Source organism: Myotis yumanensis, unplaced genomic scaffold, assembly GCF_028538775.1.
Source record: "Myotis yumanensis isolate MYYU_CA2020_CCGP unplaced genomic scaffold, mMyoYum1.0.hap1 SCAF_15, whole genome shotgun sequence".
Taxonomy (NCBI): Eukaryota; Metazoa; Chordata; class Mammalia; order Chiroptera; family Vespertilionidae; genus Myotis; species Myotis yumanensis.
The window spans coordinates 52,780,832-52,808,685 of NW_027223766.1; the positions used below are offsets into that span (position 1 = coordinate 52,780,832).

Consider the following 27,854-nt stretch of genomic DNA (forward strand, 5'->3'; position numbering starts at 1 on the left):
GCCCTGTGCTGTGGGGGCACGAGGGGGTCCCCCGGGACTGCAGTGCCCTGCAGGGCCCTGGGAGGGCAGGACCCGTGCGGCCGGGACGAGGCGAAGGGGCTCCCGAGGAGCCGCAGGCAGAGCCCCGCCAGCAGCACCGGCTGGAGCAGGCAGGGCCGCGCCTCCGCTGCGTTGCCTTTGCCACTCCCGCCACAGCGGTCCCGGGGCCGAGAGGGACCCTCGCAGTGACACCTCCAAGTGACGGGGGACGACGTCTGTTACTGGTTTCAAGGTTGTCTGACGGGTCACGCTCCACCCAGCTGAGGTCGAGCGTTTCTGTGACCAGTCGTGCTCTCGGCTGATGTGACAGCCTGCGCCACCCTGCTGGCCAGCGGACGGGACGCACACTTCCCACTCACCGCTCACCCTGCTCCCACATTAAGGACACACGCTATTCCGGTGGGATTTGACTTGCTTAATACCCTACGTGAGGGCTTCTTCATATGCCACGCCTGTCTACCGCACTGCCATGGCGAGAGCGAGCCGTCAGGGCCCCTGGCTGGCTTCTCACGCTGCTGTCCCTGCAACACCAGCCACTGGGAAGTTTGCTCCGAGGCTTAGGAAAACGAACGACGCTCATTAACCCAACTCCGCCCTCTCTCACGTGTCAAGGACCCACGTTAGGCAGGGCTGTGGGCTGTGTCCTCTTTTCTCCTCCTGGAGGACACCTGGTGTGGTGCCAGCAGGGCCGTCGAGCGCCGGGTCCCGCACAGGGACACACCCGTACACGGCACCAGAGGAGAGCCTCACCCAGGGCCCCGCGAGCCCTGACGCCAGGGCCTGCTCCTGCCCCGGGTGGGCGGCAGGGAGGGAAGGTTTGGAGCCATGAAGTAGCTCCTGGGCGTCAGCGCCTGAGCCTCGGGTCCCTTGTCCGGCGGCTCTGTGCAGCGCAAGCCGCCTTCCAAAGGCCGTTCAGGGGGGGACACGGTGGCCCTTTCCCGCAGCCACTGACAAGCTTGGAGACTGGCCTGCAGGTCGCCCGTGTCCTGACTTAACTAGTTTTTAAAACCAGAAGCCACCCAGCACTTTTGCCCAAAGCAACACTCTGCCTGACGAGAGAAGACGTGTTTAGAAAGTCAGGGTCTGAGTGAGGCCCTAGGTCTGTCCGAGAGAAATGGGTAAGTTTCTGGTAAAGCGTGTTCCTGCCTCTCAGAGGGGTTTGGAACCCCCCCAAGCTGCAGCCCACGGCGGTGCCGCCCAGGCCCCGCCCTCAGCACAGGCTCCTCTGCCAGAGCCCCGAGCAGAGCCAGCTCCTCGCCCACCTTGATGCCCTCGTTGTAGCTGTCCCCGGGGCTGCTGAGGCTGGCAAGGCTGCCCAAGTGGCCGGGGGCTCCGGGGCGTGGTGGCTTCTTTGGTGGAGCTGCAGGATCTGGAAAAGGGAACGAGTCTCATTAAGTAATGCGCCTTCACAGAGCACATGTATACATACATACACACACACACACACACACACGCACGCACGCACGCGCACACACACGTGCAGCCCTACTGGTGCCTGGTACGAGGTTCCCTCTCCAGCCTTCTCGGCATGGGCTGCATTTGGGAGCCACCACAATCGCCGTGGCTTGTAGAGGGGACAGTGATAGAAAACCATGAGGTATTCCAAAGCTCAGAAACTTATACATTAAACCCCGCTCCCTCCATGTTATACAAAATTCTTGATATAATCTCTTTCTCCGCTTACCTGGCTTCCCCACCGGCTGGTAGATGTGCTGGTTTCCAGTCTGTGGGGACAGAAAGGTCGGTCAGCGCGGCAGCGTCACAGCAGGGTCACGGCCGCCCACCCTCGCCTGCCACCCGCCCTGGAACACGGGTGCTGAATGCTGGCTCCAAACACCAAGACGAGGGGCCAGCTGCTGTAGGCCTCCGCTGGGGAGGGGGTAGGCAAATAATCGAGGAATGTTACCAGAGGGGGACAGAAGAGCTGCGACAGAGCAAGCCTGGGGACAGCGACGACCCATTTACAATCCTCCTAAAACCCCCGCCAGGGTGTCGGATGTGGTGGTCAGCTTCCCTGCCCCGGCTCTGCGCTCGGAAAGCTCCGCCCCCTCTGAGTGCCGTCCTGACAATGATGTTTAGCGCTGGGAGTCTACACACCCAGATGCCATGTTGTCCTCGTCTCCCGAAGCCCTGCGTGTGCCGGGACCAGCTGGGAAGGCAGTTCCTGGTGGCAGGCCGGCCATCACTATGACAACCTTCCCCAGGCCACTCGAGGCAAAGAAGTACCTTCGGACGCGTCCTGCTCCGGAGAGACTGTCCTTGCTCTTTACAGTGGTCACCTGGCTGGTCTATGTGCATCCAGCTGCCCTCTGTCCTAGAGGCCCCCTCTAAAGTGCACACAATGTGCACCGCGCCGCGCAGCACGCAGACGCCAAGCCCTCGGAGCCGGGAGCTTCTGGGCGGCACTCCTGTACCTGCCGCTCACCTGCAGGAGCGACTAACACCTGCCTGCTCGGGGCACAGCGGCGGAGGGAGCGGCACAGGAGCAGGCCGGGCCCAGTGACAAAGGAGCTGGGGCTGGAGAGACCTGAAGGTCAGGCCCTTGAGAAAGTGACCTCTGCGCAGACCTGGGGTGGGAAGCGGAGGTGTGAGAAGCCCAGGTGGCCAGAGCAGCTGCGGAGGAGTGAGCGGCCCAAACTTTAGAAACAGACACGGCTGTGCTGACCCGGCCGTAACACGCACACATTTTAAAAGGTTTGAAACACAAAGAATGTTCTGGCTGATTCTTAGGTAGCAGGAAAGTTCAACAAACTAGAATGTTCTATTCTCAGAACATTCTGGATGTATTCAGCAGTGCCGGCATAAGGCACTGTGCTAGGCAGCTGCACAGCTTTGCCTGGAAGGGCAGGCCTGCGGGACCCCCTGCCTTCAGAGCGCGATGGAGTGACTGTGTGGACCCGGGCTCTGGTGGGACGTGTATCCAACTGGGGGCCCTGGAGGACTCACTCAGCTGTGAGAGGCTTCCGTTTCCCATTTGTAAACTGAGGCTAACAGCTCACAAAATAATTGTGCTGCCAACCTGGGTCCTAGTTTGGGATCCAGTTGTTTTACTCTTTATACAAACTGATGGGGTCATGTCCGCTGGCCAGTCCTCAGTGCTCATTAGAGCTCAGGCCGATGGAGAACCCACTGCTTTCCAGCCGAAGGGCTGTCCAGCAGCCTCAGCACCTGCTCAAAGCCTGACGTTGGAGGCGCCAGCAGGGGGCAGACCACGGAGTCACCGTGAGCTGGGGACACGGTCCCGTGTGCATCAGCCCCAGGAAGGAAGCAGCCACAGCCTAAACCGCACGCGGCAAGTGAAGAGGCCGCCCAGCCTGCTGGCCGCCTGGCGTCTGACTCTGCAGCGGGCAACTCTGGGTGCATTTTCCACAAGCCTCGGTTTACCCACTTGTGGGTGGGGGTGCTGAGGACGCAGTGTGGGGACAGGACACATGCAGCACAGTACCCTGCAGGACTGAGCGCCTCCCGCACCAGGACAACCCACTCTTCCTGTCGCCCAGGCCTGGTGCAGCCAGTGCTACGAGGTCACGCGTGGCCCCTTCACGTGTCACCGTGTCACGGAGTGTTTCTGACTCTCCCTCAGACGGCCTAACTCCTCAGTTATTCGTTCCTTCCACACACTGTCTGTGCAGTGTCCCAGGGAGCCCAGCATTCTCCCTCCTCACCAAGCCCCTCTGGTCATGTCCTCGCAGCAGGTCCCGGGACAAGACTCGCTCTATGATCCAGGACAGAGTGCTCGTGGCACAGGAGGAAGGGGGCACGTGTCAGGTGGCGGGCGGATCACCGGACTCCGTGCTCATGACCTAAGGACGCCCACCTGCCTGCAGGGCCCGCCACACTAGCGCCTTCCCGGGCTGACACTGAGCACGCCTCCCAGGCCCACCTCAGGGCAGCTGGCGTCCCGTTCAGATGGGACAGCTCCCGGCCTGTGTGCGTGTCCCGATGTCAGCCAATGGCTTCTGTCTCACGGAGCCGCTGGGGTGGACACTGGCCCCACACGTCTGCCACCTGGCAGGCGCAAGGCTCCTTTTTCACTGGGAGCTTAAGCGTTGAGAGAAACCTGTGTTTATTTTAACCAGACACCTGCTGATGGAGTCCTAACGAAACAATTTTAACTGCTCTCCCAAAGCCCAGGGACGAGTCCTAGCAGGTTCTAAAGGCATTGGGATGAGCCATAAGCGGGCTCTTTAAAGAGAACGCCAGGTATTTCCCCTGACAGCACCCGAGGGAGACCCTCACCTGCAGCCAGTGCTGTGACAGAAGTGCTGCGAGCGTGCAGGGAGAGCATGAGGACGAGCGGACACACGTGCATCAACGTTAGTGCGTGTCCCGCTTCTCAGGGCACAGAGCCAGCTGCCCACGGAGGAGACGGCACTGGTGGTGGGTGGAGGCCTCCGCGTCTGAGCAGGGACAGGGGTGCGGGGCTACAACAGCCACTTCACCCAGAGTGGACGGCTGGGTCCATGACAAGAAAACGACAGCCCACGTCCTGCTTACCAGGCCCTGGAGACTCGCGTCCTCCCTGTCCACGCTGCCTCGGGAGAGCCGCACGTCGGGTTTCTGAAGTGAAAACAGAACCAAACAGCTTCAGTCTGGGTTCTTAAGTTCCTTCCTTTTACAACACACCTGTCCTCGACTAAGGAGAGTAGATAGGTCCCCAGTTTTGAAAAAATTCTCAAAAGCCAGAGACGACAATCCCTGGCCGGAGGCCCACAAAGCCGCTCGCTCACAAATAGGGTTGGGCCCGCCCCGGAGCTGCCCGGCCGCTCCTCGCAGCAGCAGGCGAGCCTCCCTCTGCACCAGGGAACCACTGAGAAGAGGCGCAGCGCACGTCCTGCGCCTGAGTGAGCTGCATGGACTGGCCCTGCACAGCAGCAACGGTCCGGTAAGCTTCCCACAAGCACCCAGAATACAGAACCCAAACGGAGAACGCTGGGTGTAACAGAAATACTGGAAGAGTACAAAAACTTCACGAATACTAGCATATAGGCTGGCTCCACACCATCGGGCGGCAGCCTCCAGCCACCAGTGCGCCGCCCACCACACTGCCACCTTCCTGGGCCCACTGCGCCCAGGGAGCCCTGTGACCAGGCAGTGATCGCTCCCCGCCAGACCAGAGCGAGCTGCTGCGAGCCCGCTGTGCAGCTCTGCACCTGGCAGGGCCGGCGCCCAGGACGTGGCCACAAGCACTAGCTGGGGGCAATGGAGAAAGGACTTGGTCTCACTCTTCCTTTAAATCAGTGGTTCTCAACCTCCTGGCCCTTTAAATACAGTTCCTCATGTTGTGACCCAACCATAAACTTGTTTTCGTTGCTACTTCATAACTGTCATGTTGCTACTGTTATGAGTCGTCATGTAAATATCTGATATGCAGGATGGTCTTAGGCGACCCCTGTGAAAGGGTCGTTTTAACCGCCAAAGGGGTCGCGACCCACAGGTTGAGAACCGCTGCTTTAAATGCACAAAAGGGCAACAACGCCACAGAATTCCAACCTTACTGAATCACTAAGTTATCGCCACATCAGGTGTCAAATAAACCAACACCTCTCCTGTTAGTGGAACATTTGGGCCGTTTTCACGTTCAGTGGTATAAGCAGGCTGTGGGGGACGCCTTTGTGTACACACCTAGCTAAACCTCGATCACTTCCCCGGGACAGAGTTCTGGGAAGGGAATTACTGAGTCAGAGGTTTCAACATTTGGAAAGTTCTGGGATAAGTTGCCAAACTGCTTCCGGCAGTGAGTCTACCTGCGGGGTGTGCTTGACTCTCTCCCACTAGGTCCCCCTGTGCTGTCACTCAACTCCATGAACAAAACGCTACGCTGCTGGGGTGTGCCCCCCTTTCTGGAAGAGAACACCTGTTTCTCTCACTAGACGCTCGGCCATGACGTCAGAGGCCCTGGCAGCGGCTCCCCCTGGGTCTCCATTAGCTGGTGCGGCTCGGGACAACAGGTGGGGAAGAGCCACCTGCATGACGCCCCCAACCCACCCTCACCCGTGAGACGGACCCCACGTGTGCCTGGCACAGCAACGCGCACGTGCCTGGTGCTCAGTGAACACGCCGCAGGGCAGACAGGCCCGCCGGCGCTCGCTCAGTCACAGGCATCAGTGAGCACCTTCTACCTGCTGGAGGCATTCTATTTCCTTTTTCACTGCGATGAGAGCAACTTGAGTTCATGGTTTGCTGACAGACTAAGGAGCTGTATTTCATGTACTTACAAGAATTACCTATTTTCTTCCCATGTAAATCACATGAAATGACATATTTTTATTTCTTTATACCTAATAGTTCCCTAAGGTGTACTGTCCCGGAGTCGGGATTTCAGTTGTAGGGGAAAGGCCTTCGCGTGCGTCCGCTGTGAGTGAGTGGACATGACCGAGCTCCCCACGGGCCGACAGTGCCTGAGCAGAGCCAGGCCCGCCTGGAGCAGTGGCCGCAGAGAGAAGAGATGGCTCTCTCTGCTCCCGGGTGAGGCTAGTCTTCCGTTCCCCCCGCAGGACACTCCAGACCTGAGGACAGGAACGGTCCGATAAAGGAGGCAGTTTCAGCTGACACACTAACAGGTACAGACCTAACGTTGGGGCTATCTGGCTATTTTCCCCATCGTGCACGCATCTTTTGTTTTTTATTAGGTACAACATTTATGACAAACTGTACAGATGTGCATTTTCATGTATGTGTCCCTGCCTAACACACCACCCAGATCAGGACAACCCAGCAGGCTCCCGCCCGCCCCTGCCCAGCGGACACTTGCCTCCGCCCGGCCACAGGGACGAGTGGCTGAGCTTCACGGACGGACTCATGTGCGCCCGTGTGTCTGCACCCGGTGGTGCCCGTCTGTGAGACTGCCCCTGGCTGCCCACGTGGGGCAGCACAGCACCTGCCGTGTGAATCTTGCTTATTTCACCGTCAAGGGGCAGGGGGGTTCCCTCCAGTCCCTGGCACCACATAGGAGCTGCTACCAACAGGCTCCTGCGAGCGGGCACGCGCACTCCCTCTGCTCAGCAGGAGTGATTGCCAAGGCTCTTTTGAGGTCCTAGGGACACGGCCACCCACAGGTCCACTTCGGTCTGGACTCCCCCATCACTATCCCTCTAAACATTTCAAAGTCAGACTTTCACCTCCAGGTCCCGCCGCCTTGAACTATCCTACTTCGCCTTCAACCTGCACCTGATGGAAGGAAGAAGCATAGGGGGATGTGGCCTGGCCCAGAGCCAGAGCCAGAGCCAGAGCCAGAACGAGCAGCAGTGCGGTCTGCTGACGGGCTGTCCTGGGTCGGCCCTGAGAGGAAAAACAGCTCAAATATGTACTTCCTGCCTGAGGACACAAAGCAGGCTTTATGGAGGCAGCCGTCCTCACTTTAAAATTAGACTTCTGTCTTGAGCCCAGGATCACATCAGAAAACTCCTGTGCGCGTAGTGACAAAAATAAGGAACAAAGGCGCTCTGTCTGTAAGGCACGCCCACCCGGGAAGAGTGCTGGGAACAGCCTGGGACGGAGCTCTCTCACAGCCCTGCATTCTGCTGGCTCGGAAAGGACACCAGCTGAGCTGGGATGGGAGAAGGGGGTGGGCCTGCCACCACGCACAGGTGCCGCGGGTCCCGGCTGTGTGACCTCGGGCAAGAAGCTGCCACTGCACGAACATGTGCTAACGGACACATACATCCAGGGGTCCTGGCATACCACAGTCCTCAAGGAAAGGCAGGAACTACTATTAACAACTAGTGTCCCGGTGCATAAATTCAAGCACACTAGAAGGAAATTAATTAGAGGAAATATTTTAATATCGCTATTCACCCTTTATCTATAATAGAAGTGTCAACCAAATTCACGATCGACAATGACAGGTTGAAACACACATGTGCGATTGGTGCCAGTGAGAGCTTTATATGTATCGCGCATGCACGAGTCAACTTAGCCTTTTATATACATAGAATAAACTTGCTTAATTAGACCTGCTTTCTGATGTGGCTAAACTTTTCCCAGCCCAGTGAAGCACCCCAACTTCTCTTCCAGGTAATTGTCAGCAGCACAGCAGTAAATATCAACATGAAGCAGATTATTATTGTAGATCATACAGGGAGAACAAAGGGTAAAATATTTAACTGCAGCAGTGTTTGACTATATTCTGTGCAGTGTGAAAACCTGAAGTCATTTTTCAAGGTCCACCATTTCTTACTTCTTTTCAGTCGGGTCAAGTTTCTAAACTTTCTAAATCTCTGTTTTCCGGCTAATGAAAAGAAAATAAGATTCCACTGAGTCTCCTACCTACCTACTCCAGGACTTCTGTGAGGATCAAATAAGATGAGGCACGGGAAAACACTTCACAGACATTTGGTTACAGTGTGAAATGTTTGCACCTGGCTATAAAGCAAGTCATGTTCCTGGGCTGAAGAAACTGCAAGGAGGCTAGTCACTACATTGCTACATGACATCATTACCTGACACCCACAGCAACCGTTTCCGGGCTGGGCTGGGCTGTGGGGCGCATTTTGTGCTATGGGGTCTCAGTAGCATTAGCTTCGATTTGGTGGGGTGTCACTCGGGGTGGCGGCGGGGCCTGTGTCCCACTTGGGGGAAGCCGAGTGTTGCTTTGTCAGCACCAGGTCTGCGGTGCCGTTTCTTTGTAAACGGCCAGTGTGCATCTCGGCAGCTCCTGCGTTGAGCATCTGCCCCCTGGATCGTCAGTGTTTATCATAGGGACCGGTCGGACGGTCAATGGACACTTAGCATATTAGCCTTTTATATATGTAGATGACCATGCAATCGCGTGAGTCCTGAAAGTGGGATCTATTCGAAAAAATCTGGTAACTATGACTGAGAAAGCAACTTTAAGAGTTAATTTTTCAAGTAGAAACCTGACTCTTTGTCCAGGCTGCATAATTGATGTCACTGGGGGGCAGCACTGCTCCCCAAGCAGTCTGAGGACCAAGGTGGGGCAGAAATGATCTGTTACCAGGCCAGGAGGAGACAGAACAGAAGACAAGAATCTTTAGACATTTCTAGAGCAATCTGAAATAGTGTTAGGTCTGTTGAAGTTCATAATAAAAAAGTGTGGCTTGTATGCTGTATATCTTTTTGAAAATTTCCCCTTTTTAGTAAGTGGATTTTATTTTACTTAGCCAGGACAGCAGGCGCACAACAGCTCGGACGACACCAGAGGCTGGCCCGCCTCGCGGACAGCAGGACAAGCCTGCCCTGGAAAGTGCCTCCCTAAAAGGCGGCACTGACTCTGCGTCCTGGGGACACAGGGTACTCACACTCCAGGGGCTGTTAGCTACCTGCTAACAAGAGAGAGTGAAGGTTTCCTAAAACAGCCAACCAATCCAATCAAAGGCTCTGCAGCTCCTGAGCGAGCAATCCCCTCAGGGCTCCTCTGCAGAAACCCTTTGAGTGTAGCCGAACTCTTACTCCTCCTCTTCCTTAGCCTGGGGTCAGGAGCGGGGAAGGCATTCTGGGACTGTCTGCAGGAACGCTGTGTCATAGCAGGAACTGTGACACATGACCTAGGAGTCTAGGTTCTCATCAACGCAGCCCATGGCATCTATGGAGCTCAAACTGAGGAAGAGAGAAAAAAGCCCTTTGAATATTAATGGGGGCTCCTCCCTCCACTGCTTCCACGTCACCCGCACCGTATGGCGGACTGAATACTTCACAGGCTAAGAAATTCAAGCATAGAGAGAGAAAACAATGCAGGGTCCTAGTAACAAGGATTTTTAATTCTCCAAAGTCTAGGTTCTTTCTCGTAATGCTGTCTGAAAGGAGAGTCAGGATGGCAAGGACCCTCTGAGTGCCAAAATGCTCTGTTTTCCCACCACCGCCCTGGCTCCCCCCCCCCCCCCCCCCCCGCATGGCTTGAGGCCCGTGTGGTCTGTCCCCCTTCATTCCTGCGCTCTGGCCTCTATGGTTGTCTTTCCGACCCTCAGACGTACTTGGCTCCTTCCCAGCTCGCCTTGGGTCCTTGCACTTGGCGTGCCCTCTCCCTGGAATGTTCCTCCCCAGATCTTCTGGGGCCGTCGCTCTTGTCATTTTAGCTGCTCAGCCTCCCCAATGACCTGGGGGCTGTCCCTCCCCTCAGTGCTCAGTGCTCTTGGCCACAATCCCACAATCGGAGGCTGACCCAGGAGGACAGGAAGAAAGGAGGGGCGAGGAGGAGGCTGGGCGGGTCATGGGGTAGCTCCAGCAGAGTTTACACCAGAGACTCAGGATCAGACCTGCATTTTAGGAACATCACTGTGGCTGTGGCGGGGACGACGCTGCAGAAATCCCAATTAAAATGCCCAGGCAGAAGGAATGCTTACTGCTCCCGTCTCCTCGCTCTCAGTCCCGTCACTGGAGGCGGCCCTGTCTTGACTGCCTGCTGCTCTCAGCCCCACCACCCACGACATGGACCTAACGAAAACCCAAATCCATAGGGTGGCAATCACTCAACTCAACTTAGGAACAAGCACTGTGCTGATCCTGAAGCCAATAAACGATGATAAGAAACAAATTATTCTCACTGATGAGCATCAATTCTAAATCCCAATGAAACACCACACAAATAAACCAGGCCTGAGAAGAGGGCTCACCTATGACGGAGGAGGGACTTATCCCGGGATGCAGAACCAGCATAAACCCAGGCAAAACCCTCCAGGTAACTCATGTTAAACCTTTTAAAGTTTTCTTTTCCTTTTTAAAAATATATATATACTTATTGATTTCAGAGAGGAAGGAAGAGGGAGAGATAGAAACATCAATGATGAGAGGGAATAATTGATTGGCTGCCTCCTGCACGCCCCACACTGGGGATCAAGACTGTAACCCGGGCATGTGCCCTTGACTGGAATCGAACCTGGGACCCTTCAGTCCGTAGGCTGATGTTCTATCCACTGAGCCAAACCAGCTAGGGCTCAAGTTTTCTTAAAAACACCACCACCACCTCAATATATTTAAAATGTACAGGCACAAATATGCCAAATTATACTTAATGGAGAAAACTATTAGAGGCACTATCTTTAAAAATAAAAGCAGGAAAAGCCAGCAAGGAGCTATTTCATACTAAAGTTGGCAAGAGACACCCCAGGAGAGAAGTGGAATGTGTCTAAGAAACATCGAGTGAGACGAAGAGCGCTTTAGAGAGCGACAGCTGTGCATTCGGAAAATCCACGGAAACCGGCCACAAGATTCAGGTGATAGATCCCGGAAAATCCAAGATAAACTCCTAACCACCGACTGCGTCTGCACACACAGGAATACACAACAAGTTCAACGGGAACGAGGTACCAGGCTCCCAATGACAGCCAGCTGTCCGTGGCGGGCAGCAGATTATCACGGAAGTAGACAGGCGGGCCGCCCGTGTGCAGGCTGACACCTCGGGGAGCTGTTTCTGCCAATTCGGTGGTAACACAGAAGCCACAGAAGTGCTCACACCTCTGAGCCCACAAGGCCACTGCTACCCTCAGAAACTGATACTGGAAAAGCAACTCCAGGAGAGCAAACACCCACAACTGCCAGTTTCAGGAACCAGAGGGGAAGCCAGCTCTCCTGCTTTGGAAAAGAGGAACCTTTGCCACAGACCCCAGCAGGGCTAAGGGTGGAAGGACATTTCCGAAATGCAGTTACCAGGAACCTCTCCTCTTTCTCCAGCCAGCGCTGGTCTTCCTCCATCTCCTGCTGCTGCCGGATCAGCCGCTCCTCCATCAGGTGTGTGGGCAACACCTGTCCGATCCCGCGCAGGTCCAGTGCCGCAGGGTCCTGAGGGCAGAAACGGCAGGTGCTCTCAGGTCTACCTGTGAAGCTCCTACTTCTTCCCTGTCTTTCCCACAGGAAGCCGGGTGGTGGAGACAGGCTGGCTCACACTGCTTGTGGGCGACGTTCCTGGAGGCTGCGAGTTGCCGCATGCCAAGCATCTTTAGAAAGTACCATCGCTACGCTCAGCACACAGGCAGGGAGACACTGTGTGGGGTGAGTGAGCATCCGTGCCCAGGTGTGCTCAGTCCTAGGGGACAGCGCAAACGGTCTGGGAGGGAGCAGGGTCCCAGGCAGAGGCCACAGCACTGACGGCTCCGTCTGCCTGCTTCTGCCTCAGCTCCACGCCTATTCCATTCAGTCTAGGGCAGCGGTTCTCAACCTGTGGGTCGCAACCCCTTTGGCAGTCAAACAACCCTTTCACAGGGGTCACCTAAGACCATCCTGCATATCAGATATTTACATGATGATTCATAACAGTAGCAACATTACAGTTATGAAGTGGCAACGAAAATAATTTTACGGTTGGGTCACAACATGAGGAACTGTATTTAAAGGGCCAGAAGGTTGAGAACCACTGGTCTAGGGTCTGCCTTCCAAACCAACGGGCTAATGCTGGTGGCATCTCTCCTCTCGTTAATGAGAAGGATTCACAGCACCAGAAAGCATCGAGGAAAAGGAGCATCCTGGCCTGAGAAGTGGGTCACCAACACGACACCCCAGGATTCGGAGGAAAAGGGACCTCGGGCAAAGCTTCGTCCGTTAGCAAACGGAAGCCTAAGAGCACCAGCTTACCTCCACGCTGGGCGGCCACATGCACATCTCCTGGGGTCTGTGATTCCACGAGTCTGTCTGGTCCAAGAGGGATGCCTGCCCCGGGTACAGGCTGCCTGCCATGGGTGGGATTCCGTGGGAGCCAGGGTAGCCAGAGACCTGCGGGCGAGTGAGGGGTGGGTCAGGTTCGCACACACGAGTTCTGCAGAGTCTGCGCCCACGGGAGAGGGGGTAACTTAGACTAGAGGATGCTGTGGGGCCCGATGACAGCCCCAGCTGCTCGAGTCCAGTTCGCGGTCACCTTACAGGGCCAAGGGACTTTGCAGATGGACATAAATGCGGAACCTGAGACGGGAGTGGACCTGATGTGACCTCAAGGTTCCTTAGAGAGTGCAAGAGGGAAGCAGGGGGCGGGGAGGGAGACTGGCTCGTGAAGATCAAGAGATCCTCACCAACTGTCGGCTCTGAAGCGGGAGGAAGGTCCAGCCGAGGCATGCAGGTGGCCCCGGGGAGTCTGCACTGAGGCCACGCCCGGCAGTCCGAACCCTACCCTGACTACAGCTGGGAGCAGCCGTCCGAGGCCGCCCACAGGCTGGCCAGGCACTGCCATGGAACCCCTTCCTGCCCAACCCAACAGACTAAGCCCCAAAAGGCTGTTCCCGGGTGAACAAGGGCTGGGGGTGGGGAGTCAATCTTCAAGTTCTAACGAAGATGCATGAGCCCGACAGGAGACAGCCAGCCAGACGTGGAGAACAGCGTTAGGCAGGAGGAAATGAGAGGCTTCATCCGCTCCCTCCCTCACTCAGAGGACAGGAGGACCCTGCACTAGTTCCCGCAGCTCATGCGGCTGGTACCATGGCCGGGTTCTCGTCACATGTTGAATGAGATAAAGAAGAGCCAATAGGCACACAGCCTTCAGCAGGGGTTCTGTGTATCTGTTAGGCCTCCAGACACTGACTGATATCCATCTCCATCCCGACAATATGGAATTAAACTGTCAAATGAGACATAGACAGTTCTCTCCGTTTACTGAAGCCAATATTTAATAGTAAAAATTCTGCTACACATAAAATGCTTATACCCTCACTGTAGTTGGTCAGAAAGGACATCTTACTGCCAAGGAGCGTTGAGGAATTGTCACAACAAAGAGATTTGGGATGCCTTAAGGCATTCTCTCCACACCGAGCATGTGACAGACCAGAGGAGCACTTCAGGCTACAGAGGACCTGACACACCGCCAGGGAAGGCCCTGCAGCTGCTCCCACTCACAGAGCGGGCTGCTCATTCCTGTCCTCTACTCACTGGCCTCCACTGTACACACTGCTGCCGGCGCTGAAAGGCCAGGCGAGTCCCTGTCCTCGGGGGACACCCACCACTAACAAACACGCACCAGAGCCCCAGCCGGCAAGCGCCATGGCCGGCGCGCCCATCACAGGGTGAGGACCCAGCTCTCGGGACCCGAGCGCTCCTCTCTGAGCCGCCATGTTCTCCCGAAACAATGCTGGGTTCGACCCCTGCTCAGTGCCCACTGAGCCCCAGCTTCCTGCCTCTTAAGAAAAGCTGGCACCTTCCCTCAGAAATCCGAACCAACCACGACTGACTCTGCTCTGGCCCCTTCTCTCAAGGATTCACTTCTCTGTGCAGGTTACTTGTCTGCAAGTCCACCCTTCCTTCCACACTTGCCCATGTGGCAACTCATCTGGATTTCTTGTTTGTTTTGTTACTCCTCACCCAAGGATATTTTTCCATTGATTTTTAGAGAGAGTGGGAGAGGAAAGGGGGAGAGATGGGAAGGGAGGGGGAGAGAGAAACATAGATGTGAGAGAGACCATCAGTTGCTTGCCTCCCACCACTCCCCGACTGAGGCCAGGGATTGATTGACCTGCATCCCAGGTATGTGCCCTTGACCGGGAATTGAACCCACGACCCTTCAGTGCATGGGCCGATGCTCTAACCACTTAGCACACCAGCCAGGGCTCATCTGGCTTTTAAGGCACTTTTGAATCTTATTCTTGGCTTCCAGGAGAACTGCCCATTGAGTTGGCTCTGCAGAGCACATGCCTACGGGGCCCTGTACTGTATGGGATCAGGAGGAAGGGGGCTGGCCTGGGAACTGTGGGCCATGGGACACTTGCCCCGGCTGCTTTCAGAGCGGTGAGTGCTCACAGCCCCGCAGGACAACGTGCCCCTTGACATACTCCTAAGTACACAGATAAAACACAAACACACCCGCTCTTCCCGCCCCCGAGCCGTGCAAAGGGGGAGAGAGCAGATCTTGTCTCGGTAAGGCCTGCGTACCTGGTAATGGTTGGTCTGCACCATGTGCTGTGGGCTGGGATAAAACCCTTCACTGGACCTCGGACTAGGATAACCAGGCCTGCTGGGCTGTGAACAAACCAACAGAGCATCACATGAATGGGTATTTGATCACTTTGGTAAATCATAAACCCTTGTTTTATTGAAAATGATAGGAGAAGGTATTTCTCTAAAAGAGTTTACTTGGAAAGAATGATAAAAGGTACCCAGACATCGCAGTGGGCTTAGAAACAGTCTCTCCAATAAACGATGCTGGGACAACGGGCATCCACACGTGAGCACATGAAGCTGTCCCTTCCTCACAATATACACAAAAACGAACTCAAATGGGCCACGATCTAAATGGAGGAGCTAAAGCTGTGAAACTCCCAGCAGAACACAGGACACATCTGTGGGGGAGGCAATAGCTTTTGGCTATGACACCACAAGCTTGAGCAACAAAACAAACAAATACATAAACTAGGTTTCATCAAAATTCAAAGCTTTTGTGTTGCAAACGACAGCATTAGAAAAGTGAAAAGACAGCCCAGAGAATGGGAGGAAATATTTGCAAACCATCTATTTGGTGAGAGAGGCATACCCCACAATACAATGGCAAGTATTCCATTCAACAGTGGGCAGAGGACTTGAGTGGACCTGGAAGCCGTGCGACGGCCAATGAGCACAGACGTGAGAAGATGCTCACACCACTCAGCCTCGAGGGAAAGTGACGCTGGACACCCATCCTGCTCGGCCACTTCCTGGTGGGTGGCCGGGGACAGGGAGAGGCAGACTGGCCTCTACTTCCTCACCTATGAAGTGGGGGGTGGCGCCGAGCAACTCTGAAGTCACTCCCCGCTCTAAACTCTCTGCTGGTGAGACACCTGAACTTCAAGCATTTTCATCCTTTCCTGGAACAGCTGTGGCTGCTGCTTTGGTACGACAGCTAGACTCGGCAGTGGGAGGCGACTTGCCACAGGGAACTGGAAACTGCGCCGCCAGCTGTGACATCACAGCCACTGCTGCCTCTCGGCCGTGAACGCACCGCTCACGTTCATCACTGGGAAACGCCGGAGAACTGAGTTACGGGCTCTTCCCAGTGTCCACACGCCATCATACAACCTGAAAACGCCGCACACTGTGAGCGCCACCCTGAGCTCAGCAGAGAGGCTGAGAACTGCACAACTATCAAGGTGACAGATATTTTTCAAGATTCAAATTTTTGGTTGAAAATGCAAAATTTATCCCTGGAAACACATGTTCTCAGTTGTTTTCCTTGGCGAGACAGTCTTGCTTCTTTCTTTTTTGAGAAAATGTCTACCAAACACACAACCTGAACCGCACGGCACACCTGCCGGCTCTCCTCTCCAGGAACCCAGGCTTCCAGGCGCAGCCCAGTCCCCCAGCGCCGCCTGGAAACAGCTGCTGGTGATTCTCTGGCCCTGACAACATTGTCCGGGGTTTGCCAAGCTTCCTCTTGAAGGGCCAGGAGTAAATACTCTGATCTTGGGGCCACACAGTAACTGACTCCTCAGCTCTGTCTGTGGCAGTGAAACCAGCCACGGATATTGCAGTCTGTCCCAGTCAAACGCTCAGGAATGAAATGGGGCAGTGGGGGCGGTTGGCGGAGGCCTGTGTGAAAGGCAGAACCGTCTCTGATGACAGGAAAGAACCTAAAACAGGCACTTGGAAGCACCTCCACAACAGTGGGGTGTTTGAAAACGGAAGCAGAGCTGGTCTCTCTACTCAGCAACAGAAGGAAAAGCCCTGCCTCCTGCACCCACGAGCCTGCAGCACAGCTGCCAGAACTCGGCCGAATGAGCACATTCCACATCCCCCAGCGTGAGATACAGGGCCATGCCCAGGTGGGAGAGGCCTGGAACTCTGTGAGTTTGGGGGTGTGGGGTGCATTACTTGGCGCCCATCTGTGGGCTGAAGTGTGAATGCCTGGCCACAGGGAGCACAGCGAGGCTGGCACAGGAAGGAGCCTGCCCCTGCGGAGAGCCCGCTGTGAGCTGGGAGACCTCCGCCCCAGCCCTGGCCTCTGGCAGCTGTCCCGAGGTAAGACAGGCACACTGTCGACAAGTTGGGGGCCTCAGAGGCTGGGAAGTGGGGCGCACAGCTGTTCTGGGGGCAACGAGGGATTTTTTGTTGTTAAACTAGGAGAGACGGAGAAATGTCCTGGCTCCAACACTAAGTCGCTCACAGTGACATCCATCAGACAGGCCCCGGGCCCTCCTGCCTGGCCTCGGGTCTCCATTTGTTGAGGAGGGTGCACTGTGGAACCCTCCCCCTGAAAGTCTGGGAAACTGTGCCAGTCCCCAGATGTCGTCAAATGGGCGGCAGTGCTCACTGCTGCACAACTGGAGGCACCACCACGGAAAGAGAAGCTCTCGGGCAGAGGGTAAAAGCCGGGGTGGCATCCAAACAGCACTTCGGGCTCACAGATTTCGAAACATTTTCAAAAAGAAAATGAAATAAAGAATGTCACAGTTTCTTACTATATTTTTAGCCAATGAAATACCCAATCGCAGGTTATTAATTGCAGAAAACCCTACTGTCCATTTACTTTCAGAGGATGGTCTGGACTGGATTGTTCATGGCGACTGAGCCAGTGTGTGAAAATACAGCCTGGCAGAGCCAAAGGGGCACCCCCAGCTCAGCAGGCCAAGGGGGGGGGGGGGGGGCACCAGAGCCCAGGTGTGAGGGGAGTGGGGAGGCGAGGCCCGAGGATGATGCGTGAGTTCCCTCACCAACACCCCAGCCAGCAGAAAGAGGCTCTGACCCAACCCAACCCAAAGGAGCAGGCGGGTAGGACTGACTCCTGGTGAAACGGAAAGCACTCAGGGCCTGGGGTTAGTCCCTCTCCTGCTATAACGTGACCCAACGGGAGCAGGTACCTGCTGCCAACAAAGGAAAAGCCTCCCTAGGGAGGCTGCTCAGTCTGTGGCTGGGGGGGGGGGGGGGTGGGGGACCAGAAAGAGCATTTTAAATCACAGCAAATGAGTCCAACCTGAGCGCACCACGCACCGAGGAGCAGACAGGAAACCACTGCTGGAGTGAACGGGTCACTCTCAGAACCTCCCAGAACCTCCTGTAGGTATGGCTTCCTCTCCAGACAGCTGCCCCCGCCCCCTCCCCCCTAGGGGCGCAGAGGTCAGGGGAGGAATGCGAGTTGGGTGGGGGCCGCTGCTACCTTGGGCGGAGCTTCGTCGGACCCTCCAGAGTCCCAGGACACGGTGACCTGTCGCCTGGACTCCATCCTCACGCGCTCCTCGTGCTGAGCCTTCTCCTCCTCCAGGATTGTGCTGCAGAGACAACACAGGGGTTAAGGGAGCTGCGGGCAGCCAGCACACACCAGCCCCACCCGACTGTCTCACAGCACACGGGCTCACAGATGGCAATCAAGAGTGGGAAAGAGGATCAGGTTTCTGACTCTTCACAAAATGACTCAAAAATAGCCGAGTCCAAACTGCAAGCCCAGTTGCAGCCCAGCCATAGGTCAGAGGACAGCTGGGAAGACACGGAGAAGTGTGGGAGATCAAAGACACGCCCAGGCGGGATGGATGTGTGTGCCTACATGTGTGTGGAGCAGAGCAGAATCGCCCCGAGCACCCCGGCACCTCACCCACACAGACATGCCCCAGGACAGACTCCTCGTGGCATCCGGTCACTCGGGAGCCAGCATGTTATGGGGCAGCTCAGCCATCTGGCCATCACTCCGTATACTGCTGTTTCCTACTCGCTTTCAGCTATCCAGGATGCACCCCTCAGGGAAATACGGAAACAGTGACAGTATTTGCAGTACTTCTGGAATACCAGCTGCTTTAAGCTGAGGGTTGTGGATAGTAGTGATGTAGGCAGTTAGACGGACATGAGCAGAGCAAAGAGGATGGGCGAGTATAGGTCACCAGGATGGAAAGCCCAGGTGGCCTAGCAAGGGACAGTCAATTGCTGGGTGGGACCTCAGCCCCAGGGCGACCTTCCTCCCCTAGCAAATCGCTGGTCATGAGGGTTGGACCCCTGACCTTCCCTCCCACGAGGTAACATCTCCGTGTGTTTGGAGCAGTTGTTTCAGCCCCAGGCCCAGACAAGCAGCAAACCCAGCCGCGCTGACGTCAGGGCCAGCTGCACTGGACAGTGACGCTGCCCTGGTACCGGCCAGTCACTCAGTAGAGAACACAGCCAGGAGAGGACACACCTGGACGCTGCTGCCTCTGCTACTGGACCTTCCCGGGAGCTGCCCACAGTCTCCGCCCTGAGAGCCCTGAGGATGGAGGGCCCAGGGCCTCTCCCTCCTGGGAGCACAGCCTGCCTCCCCTTCCCTCCACCCAGGCAGGTCCCCTGAGCTTCCTCGCGCCCCCGCTCCAAGGCCCTTCCTTTGCCTCCACAGCTTGTCTGCCGACCATTCCTTCTGGGCATGACGTCTCCCTGCGGTTCACCCAGGAAATGCTCTCTGTGGTTTGAGTCTTGTCTGAATTCCTTCCCAGCCAGAACCCAAGTTCTGAGGTTGCTGAACACACAGGTCAGACACCTGGTGCCGGGCCCCCGCCTACAACAGCAGCACCTACTTACCACCGCTCGACTACTCAGGGCCTCGCTGCATCCCACACTCCTCTGTGCCGGCTGGGCGGCGTCCTGGCCCTGCTCTCTGCCATCCAGAAGCTACCCAGAAGGCCGCCAAGCCAGCCTCTGCCCCCTGCCCATTGCACTCGGGTCCCCGGGCTCAGCGGGCGGCAGGTCTGGGACTCTTTCGTCCCCGCCGTGGCAATCGGCTCTCCTCCAGGCCTGCAAGGCTGAGCTCTAGGAATGCAGCCGCCTGGTGGATGCAGGGAGTCCGCGCCCAGAATTACTCATGGAGTGAGGTCACTGCAACGCTCCGTTCTCATGTGGGAATGTGCTCGCCGCTTCAGACAGACAGTCCTGCCTGACAAGCAGCTGCTGCTCACCCAGCCCAGCTCCCAGCGCGCCCGGGTCAGCAAACTATCCCCGCGACGGAGGGTTTTAAAAAAGGGGACTGCTTCCTGTTTCAGGGGAAAGATCCACCCTCCTCAAACAGGGTCTGGTTTCTTCTTGCTCCAGCTCGGTCATCATGACCGAGGAGACACGCAGCTTCAATACTTAAGAATGCAGCGTCACCCTCGAGGCTGGGAGGCGCACGCACGCCGTCAGGGAGCTGGGCCCCGGCGACGTCACCCTTGGGGAGATGCTCTGTAAACGGGACTGTCTGCTTGACTTTCGCTCCCACTAGGCCGACCCCGCCCTCATATGCCCGGATCACACAGATCCCGGCACCCAGCTTCCTGTGCACTTGGTGGCCAGAGGGTCACAGAGCAGGGGTCCAGCCTGAGACACGGGCCCCAAAGGAGCCACCTTCTCTCAATCACCTGACCCTCAAAATAAATAACGGACCCCTGGAATCAGGATTTCCAAAAACTACAGTTTAAGACAACTGAAAAGTCCACAAAAATCAAGAAAAAAAATCAAGTTAAAAAAAAACCTTTTTTCAAATAAGGAAAACCCAAGCAAACTATGGTAAGACCACATGTGACATGCTCTTTAAGGAAGGGGGCCTCCATTTTAAATAGGCCCCATGGGGAAAATTTATGGCACGCGGGTTGTTTGGTGAAATGGAGTCACTGTGCCCACAAAAACCACGGAGCTTACGAGAGGTCCCGGCCACAGACCCTCCCCAGCTCCGTCCACTGGAGTCTCCACCACCTCGCTTCCCCGGCTCTCCGGCTCCTGAACATACGGTCTGAACCCGCTGTCGGCCCTTCCTCACCCCCGCCCCCGCCCTGCGCGGCCCTGTGGGTCTAGTGGTGGGCTCGCCGCGGTCGTCACTCTCATGGACTGCGTGGCAGCTGCATGACAGTCACTTCGATGTTCCCTCCACTGAACAGGCCAGCCTCGCCCCCAAGAACACAGTGACAGCTGGGAGCCAGTTCCCCGACCTCAGCACTCCATTCTCACACCAAAACAACATGAGACGCTCCTGAGGAACCGTACTTTGTTGCTCGCAGTGGTCGGGAATATAAATAACCCATAGGACGCCTGTTTTCACAGTGGAAGACGATTCCACCGGTGGACTGGGGGGCATGGGGAGATAATTCTGAACTCTGCACAGCTGCTGCCGAAGAACCAGAGCAAAAGCTAGAATGTGCATGTCAGGAGGTCAGATTTAAACATATTTTCCCAAATGACAGTATTTTTAGTAGCAAGACATTCCACTGGGAGCTCGGAGCTGCCGACTGGGAACTGGCATGGAGCCCTCACTCCTTTCCTGGGATGTGGCTCTCAGTCTCAAACTTGCAAGCAGATGAAACAACAAAAGCCAAGACTCACTCAACCATCAGAACACCCGGCAACTGTGTCTGCTTATCCACAGGTCCCCCCGCGTGAGGAGAGAGGAGAGGAGAGGAGAGGGAGGGCTTATTCCGCGTCAGTTTTATTCTCACTTCCCCGGCTCGGACAGAAGTCATCGAAGAGCCCGGGGCAGGGACAGGGCCGCCCTGGCTGAGGCGCGCTGAGCAGTCTCCGTCTGCAGCACTCCCTCCCGGGGAGGCCTGGTCTCGGGGCCTCGGCGAGCTGGCACGGGGAGGGCTTATTAAATTTCCGTTCTGGAGCAACAAAACATGACTTCACTTCGAAGGCATTTTCATGGAGAGCGAGAAAGTGGTCTAATAGGTTCCTCGTTTCCAGGACTGACACGGACACAGATCCCCAGCTCTGACGGTTCACAGCGGCTGGCAGCGGTCAGGCTGGCCAGGACACAGGGCCCAGTGAGGCGCTGCCCACACCCAGCCTGGCCGTTTCTACCTGTCTCCTCATTGATAAAGGAGAACTCGGTCTGCCCTCTCCACCGCTCGGACGGACGGAGAGACAAAGCGTGGGAGGAAAACAGTCACGCTCCTAAGTGAGCGTGAGTCACTTGTTCTCTCTCTCGCCTGCCTTACCAGCTAGCAGGGGACAACGGGCTTTTATCGATTTCACTTCTGTAGCCTTTTCCCCGAGAATACTACTCTTCTTTGAAACAAAAAACCCTACAACATTTCTTCTTTTAAAAAGTTATTTGCTTGAATAACTTTTTTTGTAGAAGACTGGACTTTGGTCACCTCAACATCATTTTATGGTGACATCACATTTGCTGTGGACACAGGAATCAGGCTGGATCCACAGCTACTCAGGCTAATCTGAAAAATGTCCAGAGAAACAGCAAGAAATGGGAAGAAAAAGCCAAGAGGGAATGGCTTGCTTTGGCAAGTTCATGGGAATATCAGTTTGAAACATGATCTCTTCTAATTACCAGCACTGCCTCACCACAGAGGAATGGAGCTGACCTTCTAACACAGCAGCAGCAGCAGCAGCAGCCGGGTCTGTGCAGAGCGCAAGGCTGGAGGCAGCCTGAGCCGGGACGGCTGTTTGTAATGGGCTGACCTGGGGGTAAATGCCCCGGCCAGGGTGGCAGCCTCGGCCTCTGCCTCTGCGCCTCTTTCCTTACAAACAGGCCGGGCAGACTGGGCATCTCGTTTCACGGAATCACTAAAACCACTGTCTCTCTGCGTATTAGGTAGCGAAGACGGTAGGAAATAATGTACTTTTGTTTCATTGTGTTACCCATCTCAGAATTATTAAAGAAGTCATTTCTGCTAAAATCTTCCTTGAAGATGGTGACCTCTTTGTATCTGCCAAGTTCGAGTAGCGCCTATGTGACCAACCTCTTGCAGGCAGGGACTATGGACATAAGAAGTGGCTGTGGGAGCAGAAGAGCCACCCAGGCGGCCAGTCTGAGAAGCTGACACAGAGGCAGGCAGTGGCACAGGGCGGGGCCCACATTTCAAAGGCCTTTAGCCAGAAGCAGGCCCAATCTTGCTGGTTTGAAGAATCAGAGCTTGAGTCACCACAGGAGGTGGAAAGTGAGGGGGGAAATCCCAGTAAGAAGAGAGCCAGGCAGAGGGTTCCTCAAATTCTGAGTATAAATTCTGCCCCAAATCTCTAGCTGACCTCAGAGTCTCCCACATATAAGGCAGGTTCCCAGAAGCCCAGCGAAAGCTAAGAGAACGGAATAAAATGTGATGCTGCCCGCACCATGGAGAGAGAGTCTGCCATCTGCGACCAGCTGAGTTAACTACCTGCTAAAACCAGCTACCAGCCAACCAACCAACGTCTTCTGGAAAGAGTGCAGAGCACCGTTTGGACTTAAATATAAAGTATTTTTCCTTAAAAAGACTATTTAAGACACAAAATATACAATCTTACTTTCTGAGGTTACTAACACACATGAATGCAACATACAGGGCCGCTGGAGTGGGACGGGCTGAGGCGGGGCAGGCTGTCCACACCGTGCCGTGCGATGACTAGCTCAGGAGACTGAGAGTGACACATGCTATGGTCAGCCCTGGGTCACCCTAAGAAGACAATGCAAACGTGGGGTTGCGAGAAAGGTGGAGACGATCAGCTGCTGGTTTCACTCCTCTTAGTCAAGGCTCCTGCTCCTCCCCTCCAGGTGCAGGTGCATGTGGTTTGTAAGTGATGCGGAGCCAATGTTTCTCCTGCCTCCCACCCCCAAGCACACTTCCCTGTCCCTCTGCACACGGAAGGGGGCAGGGACCACCTAGATCAGTGGTCGGCAAACTGCAGCTCGCGAGCCAAATGCGGCTCTTTGGCCCCTTGAGTGTGGCTCTTCCACAAAATACCACGTGCGGGTGCGCACGTACAGTGCGATTGAAACTTCGTGGCCCATGCGCAGAAGTTGGTATTTTGTGGAAGAGCCACATTCAAGGGGCCAAAGAGCCGCATGTGGCTCGAGAGCCGCAGTTTGCCGACCACTGACCTAGACCACCGATCCTCCACTGTCGAGAGAGGAAGGGAGACATTCACGTCTGCTCACTCTTCCCTGATGTCTCCAAGGATCACAACCTGGAGACAAAATGGAGTGAAGAGAGAATGAAAGTGGTGACAGACAGAAAGGAAGGGAAGGAATGACAGTAGCTACTGGGATAGTCTGAGGATTTCACTGTGGGTTCTGAGGGCGCGTGCAGATTGTAACAGTGAAAATACAGGCCACAGCTGAGATGTAGACTTCACCCGGTCAGAGGCCTCTCTTTACCAGGGAGACACGGGAGGGGGGGGAACAGAGCACGCAGACCCAGAAGGGAGGGCACCCTGGGGTCTCGGGGCAGGAGAAAGGGGCCGGATCTTGGGTCCATGCTTTGCTAGCTGCACAAGCCAGGGCAAGTCACAGGGCTTTGCTAAGCCTCGGGTCTGCTAAGTGAAACGGGCAACAGTAACTCAGACACGGGATGCCTGTGAGACGGACCCGTGAAGCCAACAGGGACAAAGGACCATGTTTTATGAAACGCACGTTTAACCCACTAGACGCCATAAGCATCTGTAGACGCAAGCGGCGGACCTTCCCCACACGCCACGCGCTTCTAGTAAAAAAAAAAAAGTTTTCCCTAAGTGGCAGACCTGACCAATTTTAAAATCATTTTTTGTGAGAATTTTCAGCTGAAAATATTCAAGAACATTATTTTTATAATATTGCAAATTGATTTTTTAAATTAAATTAAAAATATGGTGGCGCGTGGGGATGGTTTCCGTTTGGGACGCGTGGCAGTGAACTGGTGAGTCTCACTAGGAATTTGCTGACTTCACACAGCACCAAGTCGTGGCGGTGTACCGATAAGACACACTCGCACAGCGTGGAGCGCCCGTGTGGCTGAAACCAGCACGGGTAAGAATCATCCTTAGAGAGAAAATAAACAAATGGGACCACATCAAAATGAAAAGCTTCTGCACAGCCAAAGAAACATCAACAAAGCAAGAAAGCCTACTGCCTGGGAGAACATACTTGCCAACGTTATCTCTGATAAGGATTTAATCTCCAAAATTGATAGGGAACTCATACAACTTAACAAAAAGAAGATAAACAATCCAATAAAAAATGGGCAAAGGATCCAAACAGACACTTTTCGAAAGACCAAGAGACATATGAAAACATGCTCAAAGTCACTAATCATCCGAGAGATGCAAATCAAAACAACAATGAGGTACCATCTCACACCTGTCAGAATGGCTATCATCAACAAACGACAAGTCCTGGAGAGGATGCAGAGAAAAAGGAACCCTCGTGCACTGCTGGTGGGAATGCAGACTGGTGCAGCCACTGTGGAGAACAGTATGGAGTTTCCTCAAAAAGTTAAAAATGGAACTTCCATTTGACCCAGTAAACCCACTTCTAGGAATATATCCCAAGAAAACAGAAACACCAATCAGAAAGGACATATGCACCCTATGTTCATAGCAGCACAATTTACAATAGCTAAGATTTGGAAACAGCCTAAGTGCCCATCAGCAGATGAGTGGATTAGAAAACTGTGGTACATCTACACGATGGAATACTACGCTGCTATAAAAAAGAAGGAATTCTTACCATTTGCAACAGTATGGATGGAGCTGGAGAGCATTATGCTAAGCGAAATAAGCCAGTAAGAGAAAGATAAATATCACATGATCTCACTCATTTGTGGAATATAATGAACATAAACTGATGAACAAAAATAGAACCAGAGTCATAGAAGCATTAAACAGACTGTCCAACTATGAGGGAAGGTAGGGGGTGAGGGGGTAAAAGATCAACCAAAGGTCTTGTACGCATGCATATGAGCATAACCAATGGACACAGATGGGGGTGGGAGGGGGGTGAGGGCATGCGCTGGCAGGGGGGGTGGCCAGGGAGTGGTCAATGGGGGGAAAAAGGAGACTTATGTAATACTTTAAACAATAAAGAATTTAAATTTAAAAAAAAGAATCATCCTTAGATGAGAAACAACTAGGACATAATTTTTAGTGGAAACAATTTAAATTTTACATGAAATTCCTATTGAATTTAGATTTACTATTTACTTTTATGACTGGAAGGCGAAGGAGCAAGAACAAAAACAGACCCTCCAGCTCAGGTGGGGCGCGTTCAGATGGTACCGGGGAACTGAGGCCACTGTGGACTACCAAGCCCCCGCAGGACAGCAGCGAGAAGGAAACACGGTTATGATGACTAAGGACGCGTTTAACTCCACCTCTGAAAGGAATTTTGGAAGCCAACACAAAACCACTTAAAAAAAACACACAGCAAGGAAGCACAAGTAACCTGAGTCATTAACCAAACCTAGAGCTTTTAATTCAGAGTCCACCTTTTAGGATAAACGAAGAATCAAAAAAGAGAAGAGAACTTGTATAAGATGCTATTCACATATTAAAATTTTTAAATCCATGTCTCCGTAAGACATCTATAAAATGTCAAAAGGATATGCTTTGCATTTTGGTATCTGGGTAGTAACAGCGAACACTTTCAAATTCAAATAACCAAATTCCAAAACGGCTACTGTCCGCTTTTCTGTCCTCCAACATCCCCAGGTCCCCTTTGGGTCTTCAGAAAGAGCCCTGGTGTCACTACTGCCAGCAGAGCAGCTGTGCGCCCGCGGAGCTGCGCAGGTGATTCCACTGGACCCCGAACACCAGGTGTGGTGGGATCTGTGATGCTGCTCCTACAGGGAGGCTGTCAGCTGCCCACAGTCACACAGCCTTTTCCACTCCAGCCTTCACAACACAAGGTCCAGCACTCCCCACACCTCCCTCAGGAAGTGTTCTCTGAGCTTGTGCTTATGTAGGAGACGTGCACAGGCGTGCGCGCACACACACACACGTACACACCACTGACCCAAAAGGTGCAGCTGGCCTGAACGGGCAGCCTCACAGATGAGCTGAAAGAGCTGTGCCCTGAGATGCTGCGTACCTTCCCTTGGGTACGATACTGAGATGGAATAAGAAAAACACTACACGAGCCTGTGGCTGCAGCCACTGCAGGTTGCAGCCCTGACTGAGGCCAGCTTTGCTCGATAAAGCGAAGAAGGGACATGACAATGTTAAGTTACAACAATAACCCCCCCCACCCCCCAAGCTGCAGACAGCCTGGTATCATGCAGACAGGAGGCATCCACAGCCGGTAACTACAGACTGGCCACGCGCTGGCGTGGCTGCCGCCGCCTCGCCTCAAGTCACCGCAGACAGACTGGGCCTCCCCAACACTTCCGAACCGCTCCCACACTTCTGGGATTCCAGAGGCCACGGGCTGTGACAGCGAAACGAATATCAGGAAGAGAACAAATGTTCTGAAACCAGCACACAGAGACCACGTCACCCTTTGAGGTCCTTGGGTGGGGCCTCCGTGCCTACGCCAGGAATGCTGCCACGCTTTTTGGGGTCTTTGTTTGGTTGACACGCAAACAAACATAAAACCCCTGTGGGAATCCCTGTAAAGTATGCTTCCCTCCTTTTCCTTTTTAAAAATTATTTTATTTTTTAAAATATATTTTTATTGATTTCAAAGAGAAAAGGAGGAGATAGAAACATCAACAATCAGAGAGAATCCTTGATCGGCTGCATGCCCGCCACTGGGGATGGAGCCCACAACCCGGGCCTGTGCCCCGACGAGAATCGAACCGTGACCTCCTGGTTCATAGGGTGACGCTCAGCCCCTGAGCCCGCCGGCCGGGTGCTTCTTTTTCCGTGTTAACTGAACAACATCACCAAGGTGCTCACCAGTCATATCAAGAGGTGGAGCACTTAACCTCCAGGCATGTCCCAACCAAGGTGCAGAGCAGAGCTGCCACCTCGGGCCCTGGGCTCAGGCGGGCCTGCCTGGAACTCAGCCCCGGCTGCGGTCAGCTGCCTGACCCCCTCAGCACACTGAGAACGATGCCGCCGCCTCATCTCCAGGGCTGTGAGGACGAAGAGGAAACCACGTGTCAAGGTCACACACAAAGCCGGGCCCACAGAGCGCTCAGTAAACACCGGTTTTGAAGTTCATGACTAGTCCATTAACGGGAGCGATGGAGACTTGTATCAGTGGACACGGTACTGGTTCAAAAGGTCTTCCCAGGCTCAGTGACAGGAGACCCACTCAGAATCACGGGCCCCTCAGGCCGATACTTCACGGGCCAGTGTCTTTGGAACAG

The 27,854-nt window shown here is 54.6% G+C and overlaps 1 protein-coding gene across 10 annotated transcripts in view; it reads right to left on the minus strand.

Annotated features, from left to right (window-relative positions):
• PTK2 (protein tyrosine kinase 2) overlaps positions 1-27,854 on the minus strand; it is a 115,195-nt gene that overhangs the window by 3,670 nt on the left and 83,671 nt on the right. For 9 of the 10 annotated variants that reach the window (XM_070392443.1, XM_070392441.1, XM_070392437.1 and 6 more), the window contains 7 exons: positions 18,035-18,146; positions 14,842-14,928; positions 12,565-12,702; positions 11,644-11,775; positions 4,537-4,599; positions 1,724-1,763; positions 1,302-1,408 (listed from right to left, as the gene is read on the minus strand). In XM_070392443.1, coding sequence (XP_070248544.1) covers positions 1,302-1,408; positions 1,724-1,763; positions 4,537-4,599; positions 11,644-11,775; positions 12,565-12,702; positions 14,842-14,928; positions 18,035-18,146 — 679 coding nt within the window. The remainder of the gene's footprint in view (positions 1-1,301; positions 1,409-1,723; positions 1,764-4,536; positions 4,600-11,643; positions 11,776-12,564; positions 12,703-14,841; positions 14,929-18,034; positions 18,147-27,854) is intronic. The other variant, XM_070392442.1, reaches the window with a different exon arrangement.